The 15,821-nt window shown below is 33.2% G+C and overlaps 1 protein-coding gene across 2 annotated transcripts; it reads right to left on the bottom strand.

The window, feature by feature from the left end:
* Positions 1-10,050: 10,050 nt before the first annotated feature.
* On the bottom strand, positions 10,051-14,323 carry LOC115700899 (uncharacterized). Of its 2 annotated transcripts, XR_009684172.1 has the most exons (4): positions 12,775-14,323; positions 11,460-11,993; positions 11,141-11,342; positions 10,051-10,340 (listed from the first exon to the last, which is right to left on the bottom strand). XR_009684172.1 is itself a non-coding variant. In XM_061102974.1 (3 exons), exons 1-3 carry the CDS (start codon positions 13,579-13,581, stop codon positions 11,232-11,234), a joined length of 1,452 nt encoding a protein of 483 aa, XP_060958957.1. In that variant the 5' UTR covers positions 13,582-14,323; the 3' UTR covers positions 10,791-11,231. The 2 variants fall into 2 exon arrangements, 1 of the variants encoding a protein (XP_060958957.1); XM_061102974.1 differs by lacking the exon at positions 10,051-10,340 and having other exon boundaries at positions 10,791-11,342.
* Positions 14,324-15,821: the final 1,498 nt, after the last annotated feature.

Below are 15,821 nucleotides of genomic sequence, written 5' to 3'. Positions count from 1 at the left end.
CTCTTATTATATGCATCTGTATGGATATATACACAACCGTTTTAAGGTAAATAGTATTGACTTGGTTTTATTTTTTTTAATAGGCAACTTGAAAAGAACAAAGATGGAAAAAATATACAGTCTTGTCTGTTAGAAAAATTAATATAAACCCTTAGATCAATTTGTATATAACATAGAACACAATAATAATATATAATAATTAGGTATGCATACTTGATTGATCCACAGCAATTACCTCAATTCGATAGTGCAATACTATCAACTAAGTCTTCCTCTCTAGATCTCTAAATCAGAAGCAGTTTATGTATCTGATTATCAAAAGGTATACAATTGTAATGAGACAATATGTATTTATAGAGTTAGGGATGGGACTTAGCTACATAATGTTAGACTTTTATTTGGGCTTACATTAAATTTTATTGGTTTTATTAAAACTTGGGTTGATTGGATAGTTCTTTGCTGTGTTAGCCCATGTTGTTGGTGATCAATTGTTAATGGGCTTAGCATCTGTGAGTAAAGTCTAGGTGAAGCAGAAGTGTGGGCTTTTCTAGTTGACTGAAGCCTTTGATGAGCAGGCCCAGCCCAACTAGGGTTTTGTAGCTAAGTCCCCTCCCTAATTCTATAAATACATATTGTCTCATCACAATTGTATACCTTTTGATAATCAGATAAAATAAACTCCTTCTGATTTAGAGATCTAGGGAGGAAGACTTAGTTGATAGTATTGCACTATCAAATTGGAGTAACTGCTGTGGATCAAACAGAGATAATTGCTATGGATCAATCAGGTACACATACCTAATTATTATATCTTATTATTGTGTTCTATGTTATATACAAATAGATCTTGGGTTAATTGTTAATTTATCTAACATGTGGTATCAGATTGCCTATTGTATATGATTTAGAACCTATAATTAGTATAATTAATTTTTATATGTTAATTATCCATAATTTCATATTAATTTCGTTATTATTTTATGTTGAATTTTTTGTTTTTAAATCTTAAAACTTTAGGGGTTTTGTTTATTATTAAATTCTTGTTCTATTGATATATTATATGCATGAAATCATTGTGTATATTAAGAGAATTTTAAATTTAAAGTTTTAGGGTTTATATGATTATAATATGAAATTATAATTTGTGTTTTTTAATTTTATAGTTTTTGATCTAAAATTGATAATAGATAACTCATTATCAATTGTTTAAGAATGTTTCTACATAATTAATTTCGGATTTAAACTAAGATTGGCATTACAATTCTTTTTTGTTGTGTTCTTCAATTTTCGGATTGACTTTAGCCATAGATCTACCCATTTAGTCTTTAATACACGAAATTAATAGTGTAAATCAACTAGAAATCGATTCCCGATCGAAACCCATCCAAAATCCCCATTTTTTTCGTCGATTTTTGGCCGGAATACGCAATCAGACCCGACTGCACGAACCGGGTCGCGTGACCCGCTTGCAGGAACCGGGTGGAGGAAGAAGAACCAGCCCAACCGCGAAGCCCACTCGCGCAGGCGGCGCGTGGGGGCGCGTGGGGCCGGCTGGAATGTCGTTTTTTGACGTTTTTTTTTTCAGCGTTATTAGAATTTAATTTCTGATTTTTCTATGATTTTTAATTAATTTTTTGACTCCGTTTAATAATTATTATTATTTTAATGATAATTATGTAGTTAAAAAAAATTATTAAAAATATTTTTTGATAATTTTTCGAAATTTGTCAATCATAGAAAATTTTTTGAGTTTCTTCTCGTTCCATAAGACATAGTCACTCTCTTATTTAATTTATTTTGACTATGTAGTCTCCACCAATTTTCTTATATTCACATCTTATGATTATTTGTTGTTCTAAAATTATAAAACTTGGTTGTTTGATACAAAAATAATGTGTTATGGTGGACACTTTATTTTTTGATTATCAATATAATAAAAGCAATAATATATCTCTTTTGGAAATTTGGTTGAAAATTATTAATTTTCAATGATTGTTTTATCACCAAATTTCACATGTTGAAGAAAATATTATATTTTTGGTTGACTATATGTGTAATTACTTGCCCAAAGGTAGTATTTACATATATTAGTTCACATTCCATGAAGTGAGTTAATATTAAATGTATATATTTTAATTATTTGCCCAAAGGTAATAATTTAAATATATAAATTTATTATTATTTTTTGCTTGAATTAATACATATTTTTAAGAAATTTATTTGCCCAAAGGTAATAAAATTCTTAAATGATATGTATTTTTTTCTTTGTTGTTAACTTCATGAAGGTAGATCATGTGTGTGTTATATTCTCACCCCAAAGGGGAGTTTATAATGACCAGTTGATTCTACAATATTTTCTAATACATTGCTCATATTGCTTATTCAAGTTTTAATTTTTGAATTTTTCAGTCTCCTTTTCTGTGAACAACAATAATGCTTCCATCCATATTTTGAATGCTTCCAACTACAAGACATGGAAACGAGATGTGGAATTTACTTTAGGCATAATGGATTTGGACTTGTGCCTAACTCATCATGCACAATGGGAAAAGTCAAGTCGACTTAGTCTTCTTACTATGAAAAGATCCATTCCTGAACATCTATTGAGTGGTTTGCCAGACACTACAAATGCCAAGGAGTTTTTCAATCTTTGTAGAAAAATTATACGACCTTTGGTGAAAACGCCGAAGCTGGACATCTTATGGATGAAATGACAACCATTAAGTATGATGAATTAAAAGGAGTGCGAGATTTTATTCTGAAATTGGTGAATGTTCAGTCCAAGTTGAAAGATCATAATATTCCTCTTCCTGACTCTTTCATTATTCATCGAGCTCTTCATGCTCTTCCTGCCTCTTTCAGCCTTATCAAGATAGCCTACAACACTTACAATCAAACATGGACTATCAGCGACCTAATTTCTCAGTGTGTGGCTGAAGAAAGCAAGCTTAAAAGGGAGAAGAATGAATCTGCTAACTATGTTTCTCACCTCAAGCCCAACAAAGGAAAAGGAAAATTCAAGAATAAAAATGATGGTGCTACTAAACAGAATGGTAATGGTAAGGAGCATAAGAATAAACAGAAGAATAACAACGGAAAGTCCAAATACTCTAATGTGAAGTGTTACTTTTGTGAAAAATTGGGGCATCGGAGAACGGTATCGTCACAAATTTAAGACTTGGTTAGAAAAGAAGCAAGCACAATCAGGTAATCCATTGGCATGTGTTTGTTTTGAATCTAATCTAGTTGATGTTCCTATTGATTCATGGTGGTTAGACAGTGGTGCTACTGTTCATGTTTCTGCTTCCTTACAGGGGCTAAGGGATCTCAGGAAGCCAAGTGAGAGGGAGTCCAAGCTTAAAGTGGGCAATGATGTTGGAGTTGACGTTATCTATGTTGGAACATTTATTCTTGAATTACGATCTCGTGATAAGATTATTCGAACAATACTTTTTATGTTCCTACTTTTAAAAGGAATTTAGTTTCGCTTCCGCTTTTGGTTAAACAAGGATATTCTTTTCATTTTGCAAATGATAATGTTGACATTATGCTTGACTCTCGAATTATTGGAAATTGCTTTTATTCTGATGGTCTTTACAAGTTGTCATTGGCTCCTTTAGATTCCTCTTTTAATGTTGTGAATTACGTGGGTAAAAGACCTCATATTAAGGAAACATCCTTATTGTTATGGCACAAAAGATTGGGTCATATTTCCAGAGAAAGGGTTGATCGTTTAATTAAATCTGAAGTACTTCCTCCTCTTGATGCTTCTGATTGGGATACTTGTGTTGATTGTAATCGTGGAAAATTAACTAAAACAAGAAAGAAGAGCGCAAACCGCAGATCAATCTTTATTGGAAATTATCCACACGGACATCGAGTGGTCCTTATTCCACCACGTTGTGCGTAAATAAGTATTTTATCACTTTTATTGATGATTTTTCTCGTTATGGATTCACCTATTTAATTAAAGAAAAATCTGACGCCCTTGATAAACTCAAAATTTTTCGAAATGAGGTTGAGAAACAATTAGGAAGAGTCATCAAAGTTGTTCATTCGATCGTGGAGGAGAATATTATGGTCGTTATACGAATGCGGACAACACATGGGGATTTTTGCGAGTACTTACAAGAAAATGGTATAGTTGCTCAATACACTATGCACAGTTCACTGAGCAAAATGGCATTCTTGAAAGGAGAAATCACACTCTCATGGATATGGTTAGAAGTATGATGAGTAGAACAAATCTTCCGGAGTTTTTATGGGGTGAAGCACTTATGACCGCAACTTATATTTTAAATCGTGTTCCCGGTAAATCTGTTCCCAAGACCCCTTTTGAGTTGTGGGTAGGCGGAAGCCTAGTCTTAATCATCTTCGAGTATGGGGTTGTCCAGTGAAGTAAAGATTTATGATCCTAATTTGAAAAAGTTAGATCCGAGAACAAATCGCTGTTATTTCATTGGTTATCCAATGCGCTCAAAAGGCTATCGCTTTTACTGTCCCACTCGTGGTACGCGAATTGTTGAATCTCAGACTGCTAAATTTCTGGAATTTGATGTTGCTGAAAAAATTCCTTCAACATCTCTTGAAATGGGGGAGTCCTCTAAAGGAATTTGTATTCCTATGTCATTTTCAAGAGATGATAATAGTATTCTCCATCCTACTCCAATTGGTAATGCTCCCATTGTTGATGAATATATTGCTCCCGATATCGAAGATGATGAAGGTCCTATTATTGATGAAGGGCCTATTAATGATGAAGCTCCTATTGTTAATGAGAATCCTGTTATTGAAGAAATTCCAGTTGTGGAAGATGTTATTCAAAACAATGATCAACAAAGAGAAGTTATTCCAGAAGTACCTCCTCTAAGAAGATCTCAGAGACAAAAGAAGTCAACAAAGTGTCATGATAATTTTGTTTATCTTGGAGAAGGAGAATATGATATTGATCATTTTGTGGATCCTGTCACTTTTAGTGAAGCACTTAATAGTCCACAATCTTCAAAATGGTTAACAGCTACGGATGATAAGATCGACTCCATGAAGAAAAATGGTGTATGGCGGCTAGTTTTATTACTCGATGGTTTTAAACCAATAGGTTGTAAGTGGATTTTAAAGGCTAAAAGGGATAAAAAGGGACATTGAAAGGTTTAAAGCGCGTTTAGTGGCTAAAGGCTTTACTCAAAGAGAAGGTATTGATTACACCGAAACTTTCTCACTGTTTCCACTAAAGATTCATTCAGAATTATTATGGCCTTAGTTGCGCATTTTGATTTAGAGTTGCATCAAATGGATGTTAAAGCGCTTTTCGAATGGAGAATTGAATGAGGAAGTCTATATGTCTCAACCTGAAGGCTACAAGGAGAATGGAAAAGAACACTTAGTTTGCAAGTTGAAACGATCCATTTATGGTCTCAAACAGGCATCTCGCCAGTGGTACTTGAAGTTTGACAAGGTTGTGACATTGTTTGGTTTCGTAGAGAACAAGTTTGATCAGTGTATTTATATGAAGATCAGTGGGAGTCGTTATATTTTTCTTGTTCTTTATATAGATGACATTTTACTTGCCAGCAGTGATTTGTCACTACTAAATGAGACCAAAAATTTTCTGTCTTCCAATTTTGATATGAAAGATCTTGGAGAGGCATCCTATGTTTTGGGGATTGAGATCCATCGTGACAGGAATCGAAAAGTTCTTGGCTTATCTCAAGAAGCTTACATTAATCGTGTGCTCAAAAGGTTCAACATGGATTTGTGTAAAGCTGGTTCTGTTCCTATTCTGAAAGGGGACAAGTTCACTAAGCAGCAATGTCCTAAGAACGACTTGGAAAGAGGAGCAATGAAGAACATCTTTTATGCAAGTGTAGTAGGGAGTTTGATGTATGCTCAGGTTTGCACTCGACCTGACATAGCTTTCGTAGTAAATGTTCTTGGGAGATATTTATCTGATCCTGGCCTTGATCATTGGGTTGCAGCCAAGAAAGTTTTGAGATATTTGCAAAGAACGAAGAGTTTTATGCTTGTGTATAAGCATGTTGACAATCTTCGAGTTGTTGGTTATTCAGATTCGCATTTTGGTGGTTGTGTAGATGATTTAAAGTCAACTTCGGCTATATTTTCACCTTGGCGAGTCTTGCTATTTCTTGGAAGAGTGTCAAACAGACTTTGATCACATCATCTACTATGTATGCTGAGTTTGTTGCATGTTATGGGGCATCTTTGCAAGCTTTGTGGTTGAAGAATTTTATTTCGGAGATACGAGTGGTTGATTCTATTTCTACACCTATGCTAATCTATTGTGATAATAATGCTGCTGTTTTCTTTTCAAAGAATAACAAGATTAGTAGTGCTTCTAAACATATGGAAATAAAGTATCTCACTGTCAGAGACTTGGTCAAGAAAGGAGACATTGTTATTGAAAATTGCAAGACCGAGTCGATGTTAGCAGATCCTCTAACCAAAGGGTTAAGTGCCGTGCTGTTTAATAAACATGTTGTTAATATGGGCATTTTAGAATCTTTTGATCTTTTGGGTTAGTGGGAGTTTTGTTTTCTGTTTGTTTTTAGAAATTATTATTTATAATTTTCTGAATAAAGTTATGAACTACATTTTATGTTTCAATATTTTTTATTATTGAATGGATATGTTTTCAATTATGTTTTGTTATATTCTCGAGAATGATTGAATTGAAAGCATGTGGTTCATATTGTTGTGATCATTGTCTTTTAAATTTATTTGCTTAATGACAATGATATGTTGTTCGCTTAATTCTTTAAGCAAGTTTAGTGACACTTACTTATTTTAAGTGGTGTATGTTTAATTTCACTGGCTTATTTATTAAGCATCACGGTATCAGTGAAATTGATGACTGATAAGGATATTATGTTATTTTAAATTGATCACATGTTGAACATAATTCCTTACCACACTACTAGACTTATTGACCATGTCGATTTAATACTTTGGTATTTGTGATTATGAATGTCTTTTGTTGAGCTAAAAACAATATGACTGTCATAGTTCATTATCAAAGGTTAAATTGGACCGGTATGTTGAGATGCTATCAGAGAACTATCATTTTTTAAAGTGGCCACAAATGTTTTCCTGTTGTTCAACCCATGAGTCGTTTTCAAACAAAATTATTTTGATATATAATATATATGTATTAAAATCAATGTAGCCCAAGTGGGAGAATGTTAGACTTTTATTTGGGCTTACATTAAATTTTATTGGTTTTATTAAAACTTGGGTTGATTGGATAGTTCTTTGCTGTGTTAGCCCATGTTGTTGGTGATCAATTGTTAATGGGCTTAGCATCTGTGAGTAAAGTCTAGGTGAAGCAGAAGTGTGGGCTTTTCTAGTTATTTGAAGCCTTTGATGAGCGAGCCCGGCCAACTAGGGTTTTGTAGCTAAGTCCCCTCCCTAACTCTATAAATACATATTGTCTCATCACAATTGTATACCTTTTGATAATCAGATAAAATAAGCGCTTCGATTTAGAGATCTAGGGAGGAAGACTTAGTTGATAGTATTGCACTATCAAATTGGAGTAACTGCTGTGGATCAAACAGAGATAATTGCTATGGATCAATCAGGTACACATACCTAATTATTATATCTTATTATTGTGTTCTATGTTATATACAAATAGATCTTGGGTTAATTGTTAATTTATCTAACACATAACCCTAGTTGGACTGGGTCTGCTCATCCAAGGCTTCAGTTAACTAGAAAAGTACACACTTCTGTTTCACCTAGACTTTACACACAGATGCTAAGCCCATTAACAAGTGATTACCAACAATATGTGCTAACACAGCAAAGAACTATCTAATCAACCCAAGTTTTAATAAAAGCAATAAAATTTAATGTAAATCCAAATAAAAAGTCTAACATTGTCTTCTACATTAAACTTTAAGTCTAAATCAGAAACTCATCCTCGATGATAGAATGTGAAAAAACTTAAAAAATTAGAAAGAAAAAATAAATAAAACTCAGAAAAAATAAATAAATAAACAAAGATATAACAAGCAAAAAAACTAAAAAAAAATAAAAAGCAACAATCAAAGGCTTACATCTTTAATTGATTTTGAAAACTTAGTTCTCTTTGTCTTACGAGCTTCAACCTCAAATGGAAGGTGTCTTTTATTAGAACCAAAAGCCCCTTATGTGACAAAATAAGTGCTATTATACCTCATGACTTTTGACATAGTATTGTTTTGCCCACTAAGTATTATTTTACCCCTTATCCTTAACATTGTTAAAATTAATCATTAAGCTAATATATTTTTATGAATATATTAGTTTTTTTTACTATAGTTATTAATTAAGGTACCCCACTTTGTAATAAAATTAACATTTAATATTTTTTAAGTCTTATACTTACTTTATTTTAATTTTCTCATTTTTTAAAAAACCTATTATTCTAAAAATAATTTTCATGTTAAAGAAAAAATAATTAAAAATATTCATTGTTTTGTAAAAAATTATAAAAGAAAAAAGAATACGTAAATTTAATATGAAAAATAAATTTATAATGTAAAAAAAAATGAAGAAAAACAAAAGTTAAAAAATAAATTATTTTAAAATTTAGGGTAAATAGCGGCATAAGTACCCAAAGTTTTAAGTTTGTAAGCAGCATAAACCCAATGTTTATTTTTAGCGGCATAAGTACCTAATGTTTGTAAAACTTTAATTTTTCTCTAATTTCGTCAATACAGACTCCGTTTTAAATTTATTAAATGAACATTTGGAAGTAAATGTAACTACATATTTCTGTCTAGACCGAATAATTAAGAATCTGGACCTTATATGTGGTCAATTCAAGAAAATAACAGAGTTTGTATTGACGAAATTAAAGAAAAATTACAGTTTTACAAATGGGTACTTATGCCGCTAAAAATAAACATTGGGATTATGCCACTTACAAACTTGAAACTTTGGGTACTTATACCGCTATTTACCCAATAAAATAAAATATGAAAGTGCATTATATAATAATATATAAATAATAATATTTAATAAATTATATAATAGGCTAATTAGGATTTTTGCCCCCTAAACTTTGACTTGTACCAAATCATGCCCCCTGAACTTTTAAGATCGTTAAAAATACTCCCTGAACTATTAAGATTGTTGGATTTGAGGACTTTTTTCTAATTTCAGTAAAAAAGTCTAACATGGATGAAGGTCTAGGGGACATAATTAAGTACATGTTAAAGTTCGAAGGGAATGATTTGGTAGACATCAAAGTTTGGTGAGCATGGTTTAGTACATAAACAATCATTGAAATAGTAAAATTGAATGAAATTAGACAAAAGTCTTTAAATCCAACAATCTCAATAGTTCAGGGACATTTTTAACTACCTTAAAAGTTCAAGGGGCATGATTTAGTATATGTCAAAGTTCAGAGGGACAAAAATTATAATTAGCCTATATAATAATATTTTAATATTTAAGTAAAAATATTTTACTTACAAAATTTAGGGGAATTACCCCATTTACTATTTTTTGAACTCTTTTTTTCAAATTTACGTTTGGGTTTCTAAAGTGGTTGCAGCGCTAGTTGCAATAAGATTTCTATACGATTTTTTATTGCAATTTAGGTTGCAGCGCTAGTTGCAATAGGGGGATCTATGTAGAATTTCGTAAAAATGCAAAAAAAAAAAAAAAAAAAAAAAAAAAAAACACTGTTTTGAAGTGTAAAAATGAAAAAACCCCACAAATTTATTCATCAAGTCAAAAAAAATGATTCATTAAAATATAAAATATTTTAATAAATTATATATAAAATTATTATAATAATAGTATTTACATGTTGAGTTTAATTTCAAAAAAAAAAAATAGTATTTACATGTTTTTAGATTTCAAACATTTTTTTTTAAATATTATTTGTTCAAAATATTAAAAATATAAATATAAAATATATTCTTATTAATTACGGTATAATTTCAATTTTTTTTAGGTTAGAAATTGATTAAGAGAATAATTATATTATGTTCATAAAAATATTAATGTAAGTTTTAAATTTAACAATATTAAAAATAGAGGTAAAACAAAATTAAGTTTGTCATATAAGAAGCAAAATAATACTATGTCAAAAATGAAGAGACAAATCTACTAATTGTTCGAATAAATATTAAAGAGTATGAAAATTGATGAACAAAAGAAATTGTAATAAGACTAGCGAGATGAATGAGAAGAAAAGTGAGTTCATTCTGATTAGTGATTTCACTTCTTCTTCCCTCAAAATACATCAAATCTAATTCATTCATTCTCCTTTTGTTATGTAGATTCATCGACTGTTGACAATCTTGTCCATCATCGGAGATCTCCGTTTCCTGTCAAGTGAAAGAAAGAACTAACTATAAGGTTTTTCAGTGAATAAAACATTGTAAGATCAAATTGAAACCCAACTCTTTATTTTTATTTTTATTTTCTTTTAAGGTAATTGAAACCATCCTTATTACCACCATATGTTGCAGTAATCTTGATGCAGAATTTGTAAGAATGTAGACAGCATGGTAAGAATTAATACAAAAATCAAAGATCATGATTCATGACTCATTATGCAAGTAGAATTATTACATGTTGAAGCAGGGTTTTCAAATTCAACAACGGGCTCTTTTTTCATAGTATTATTATCATCAACATTCAATATAGACTACACTGTGTTAGTATTATTATCATCAACATTCAATATAGACTACACTGTGTTAGTAGACAGTTTGCCAAACTAAATAACCAAAAAAGTTGTTAATTACCAATTTTACTTAAGAGAGAGAAACATATAAAAATGAGATACTGATAAACCAATCAAATGAGTTATGCCCTTCGTCACAAAGAAGGCCAATACAATATATGTTCTATCTTGTAAAAATGTTCCTAATTTACGATTGAACACGTTTGTGCTGAAATGGTTCCACATTAAATGCAACTATTTTCAATTTAAAAAAACCTACTTATGTTGGGTGCAGAGAAATATAGATAACTACCCAACATTTGATACAAAAAGAGTGACAGAAATTATCTAACTGCATCTGAAGGTGATTTCCTAAGAATTTCCAACTTCCAAACATAACCAATGAAGGAAAAGGGAATAAAAAGAAAAGGGAAAGAATGAAATCACCACACAATTTACCTTCTGAACTTCACTAAGATGACAGAATTGCTCCTACATAATCTGACATTCGCAATTCATATTTTTCCAGAGCAAATATTCGAAGAGGAGGCTAGGAATGCATATAAATTAGTTCATCAACCCCACATTGTCGAATGTTAATTATCATTGAATTGTTGAAAGCAGGCAAAATGTCACAGCACTGGCGACGTATAGCCTTCATCTGGAAATGACCAAGTAGCATGTAAGAATGTAGTAACTACAAAATGATTGAACAAGGAACAAAAAACATGCATGAAATTTATTCGTTTCAAATTTGTATTTGTAATTCGAAATTTACCTGTTCAATGTCAAGCTCTAGCTTCTTTGAATACACTCTAATATTTTGAAGATTTTCTATTGCATTAGCTTTGGGGCAATTCCGTTCCTTAAATCTGGCATAGTTGCTTTGAATTCCATCGTTTACAGAGGTGACACTTTCCATAAAATAGACAGCAGGTCTCTTACATGCATCTCTGGGATAGTCTCTCGTTGTAAACATATATTGGCTTGCCTCTACACTACCACTCCTCCGCCATGGTGTAAAAGTTTTCTGAAGAGAGAAAAGATCTGGGAGGAGCTTGTTGCCTTCAATTACCTGAATAGCATATCCCCATGCCACAGAAACAGTCAACGAATGTGAACTATCATAACAGACTGTTTGCTGCAAAATCCGGGTAGGGTCAACATTTACAGCTTCAAACAAATGTTCAAAAGCTTGAGTTCTGTTCATTTTGGGGAAGATTGAATCAACAGCATCCAGATGATGCAGTGACAACAAAGGTGACAATGGATGCGCAGACAACATTCCAAGCAGATTCCCACGGAGATCAACCTGGTCAGATGCAGTAAGACCATAAAATATAGGGACACTCAGCCCGACTTACAAACAAGGTTTGAGCATAAATCAAGGAAACACCAAGCTGGGATCAGATAATATACACAACACTCGAGTTCAATTAAAGAAAAGAAACTGCCAAATCGAGCCACACTCCAATCTGGTCAAAGTGAAAAATTGGGTAAATATCACAAAGTCCCAAAACTGACCATCTAATATGCCCACGAACCCCTAAACGCCTAAACAGCTTTCTATCTTTCGAGTGAGACAGAATACTAGGTGCTGCATAGCAAGCAGCAAATGTAAGAATATCAGCTTATACTGTAATTGTATTATTATCCTTTCCCTTGTTGATGGTTTAGTCTGTAATGTTTGAAAAAACTGTTCTTCCCATATTTTCTACATCCAAAAGATTAAACCCTTTTTTCTTAAATCTTTAACCTTCATTTCCATTTACACTTCAGAACTCCCCAAAATCAGTAGATAGGACTACCCTTTCCTTTTAAATATGTAATTACCCAAGTTGTAGAACCTTTCTCATCCAACAAAAGAAATGCATCAGCAGTCAACAAACTTAATTGAGCTCATTAAAATAAATAAATACAAAGAAGACAGAAAATCTAATTTTAAAAATCAAATATTTGATTTTGTCAAAATACTATAATAAAAATCAAATCTTGGATAAAGAATAAAACCAAATAAATTCTTATATTAACATAAAAAAACAAATAATTAATGCAGGGAGAACACAAGTACATTTCACAAAATAAATGTGTACCTGATGAAACCCAGGTTCATGGGTTATCCCAACGCCAAGCTCTGCCACGCACGAGAAAATCCTAGCATCGCTTCCATACAAGTGGGCATACCTCACCAAGCAAGAATCAAAAACCTTAGCCAGAGCCTTAGCCAGAGAGTGGCTAATGGCGAAGCCTCCACCGCCAAACGCCATGTCAAATGAGTACTTCACATTCTGCTGATAGCTCTCCGAATTGCTCCCGACGTAAAACCACCGATCATGGTCGTATTTCGACAGAGTCTTGACCAAATTATCCACAAAGAAGACCGTGTCATCATCCCCAAACACAAACCACCTAACATCCGGCTCACCGCGATCGACGACCTCCTTCACCACACGTGCGACCCGGATAGCAGACCGGAGTCCTCCCCGGAAACTGTACGGAAAGCGGGAAGTATCCTCGGACACGATTACCGGCGGCAAGGAACTGTCGGGTCCGTCACCGAGATCTGACTCAGCAAGTTGATCGAGAAAGACAAAGGCACGCGTCGATTTAGGGGAGTACCATTGGCGGACGTAGGGTTTGCGGAGTGGCCAGGAGCGGGAGGAGGAAGCGACGGCTATGACGAGGTGGCGGCGCTCGGTGGGGCCGAGGGAGACGTCGGAGGAAGGAAGCGGGAGCTGCGGTGGGATTTGGCGGAAGAGAAGGTAGAGGAGGAAGAGGAGAGAGAAGATGAAGAGAAGGTCTTTGAGGCGAGAAGGAGTGAGGGCTTTCGATAATGGATTGGGCATTACTTGGCGTCTGAGTCTGATCGTAGGATTATAATTTCTGTACTGATTTCGCATCACAACACATTTATTTTATTATTTTATTTATTTTTCAAATATATAAATATGACCGTTTATCGAAAAAAACAAATATCAAAATCAATATGACCGGAGAAGACGGTGGCGATGGCGAGGAGTGCCGAACTCTTTGACTCAAGAGATTTAACTGTTGTTGTCGTTTTCGGAAGGATTTATTTATTTCACAAATAACCCTTCAAATATTTTTTTACTGTACTACTTTGCCACTGGTTTTTTAGTTTACGCATTAGTGCCCCCAAATTTTCACTTTCTTGCGAAAATAGCCAATTTTTTTTTTTTTTTTTTAGAAAACAATAGCATTAGCCAATTCATTCTGCGTTGAGGATTTCTTCATAGGAATCAACGCTATTCGTTTCGAGTCCCCAAAAAAATTACAAACCCAACTCACCACCTTTGGCCCCACTATACTCCAATATTTCTGACAAAAACTTGGGATCATGCAGACTTATCAGGATGTAGATGGGAGATTTACCTCCTATTAGATCTCTTTGTAATGTGCTTCTTAATTAAGTTGGGTTCTAAAGTGTTGGTGATAGGATGAAGGTCGTGTGTAATTCTGTTATCTCAGTGTGGTTCAAACTCAAAGTACTTTAAGCGCTAGAGTCGCTATTGATCAAGCCGTTTTGTATCAAGGGGAGGGAACTCCCCATGTGGTTCCCATCTATTTTTCTAGTTAAATGAACTTAAGGTTCTTTCAAAAAAAAAAAAAAAACTCAAAGTACTTTTATTTCGGCCTTTAATATATGATGATATTATGGTGTATTATTATGCACTATTTGAAACGTAGGATAAATAAGAAAATTGGTTATATGATGCTTAAATTAGACATTAGCAAGGCTTGTGAGTTGTGATTGTATTGACTGGTCTTTCCTTAGTGCAATGCTTTTTAAGATGGATTTACATGAATGCTGGGTTCAGTTTGTGTGAGTACGGATGGGTATCAGGTGGATCATGAAGGCCCAAAGTATGGGTCCCGTTATTCCTACTTAGGAATTCAACAATGTGATCAGTTATCACCTTTATTTATTTTTTATTTGTGCTTCTGCACTTATTGATAAGTATGTGAAGAATCAATTTCTCTTGAGGTGTTGTGTGGCAAGAGGTGCTCCATTGATATTGTTAATTCAGAATTTTATTAATTTAAATGAGACTTTTAATAATTAATGAATCTGTAATAAATATTATAAAGATATTAATTATAACTAAAGACAAGATTTTTTACTTGATTTTGTAGTATTTGCTACTGGTTATTAGCCAGTGACTTGATAGGCTCTCTTGATTAGTACGGCGACCTACCTATAATGATTGTCAATCACTTCTTGTTGGGCTCTCATAATTTCCTTCTCTCGATCCCTCAATTCTTCAAACTGTCGTCATTATTCTACAAAGTCAAAATGTATAGTTGCTCTAGTATCTTGTTGATCGTAATGAAGAGTGTTATTATGGCCTTGTATTTGCCCTAGTGTAGCTTGCAAGTTCTGTAGTTCGGTGTCATCACCGATTGGCCATTGAGAATTTATAGTAGATGGGATTTTAGTAGTGGGGGTAGTTTGCTCGGTCTGAGTACTAGTAGTTAAGGTTTCTTGCACGACCAGAGTAAACCCAGCCAGTGGGTAGTCACTCCTTAATTGACCTATAGTTTGTTGGCCTATTGGTGGTTGAGGATTAGTCAGAGTGGGGTCTGTCTTGGCTGGATCTCTAGGGTTTGCAGGTGTCTGCACGTTTGGATCCATAGCCATTAGATTCGTTGTTTCAGTCTGATTTCTCCTCCGTATTTGTACAACCATCTCGTGTCTTGAAAAAGACACAAAAGAAAGACTTGTGTTTCTTTGTTCTCAATAAAAGTACCAAAATATTGACCTCGCAGCCAACGATAGTGAGTCAAATTAAAGCAATTTAAGAATAATTTGAACTAACAAATATGAGTAATATATAATAAAGAGAATACCAGAATTATAAAGGTTCGGTCTCTTGATGATGGTTATAGCCTACTCCCTTTTAGTTGTATTGACTTGTGAGTAGATGAACAAGAAAACCTTGATCTCTCTCAAAAGCTCTTACAATGATCTCTGAGTATTTCACTCTTAAATTTAGATTTTTCTCATGTATTTTCTCTGGATGAAATTTGTGTCATTGAATAGTGAGATTAGTCCACTATTTATAAAGATTAATTACATTAAATTGATTTTTCAAAATCAATAAGAAATAAAATGAGAAAT

Source organism: Cannabis sativa, chromosome 8 (assembly GCF_029168945.1).
Source record: "Cannabis sativa cultivar Pink pepper isolate KNU-18-1 chromosome 8, ASM2916894v1, whole genome shotgun sequence".
Lineage (NCBI taxonomy): Eukaryota > Viridiplantae > Streptophyta > Magnoliopsida > Rosales > Cannabaceae > Cannabis > Cannabis sativa.
Note: the sequence above shows the minus strand (reverse complement) of the source record. Positions and strands in the feature narration are given on the sequence as shown.

What these genes read in the sequence shown, in the direction of transcription:
- LOC115700899 (XM_061102974.1), bottom strand. Translation starts at nt 13,581, where the DNA reads ATGCGAAATCAGTACAGAAATTATAATCCTACGATCAGACTCAGACGC. An exon ending in ATGAACCTGGGTTTCATCAG is followed by an intron (nt 11,994 to 12,774) that starts GTACACATTTAT and finishes GCATCTGACCAG; the next exon opens with GTTGATCTCCGTGGGAATCT. An exon ending in TAGAGCTTGACATTGAACAG is followed by an intron (nt 11,343 to 11,459) that starts GTAAATTTCGAA and finishes GGTCATTTCCAG; the next exon opens with ATGAAGGCTATACGTCGCCA.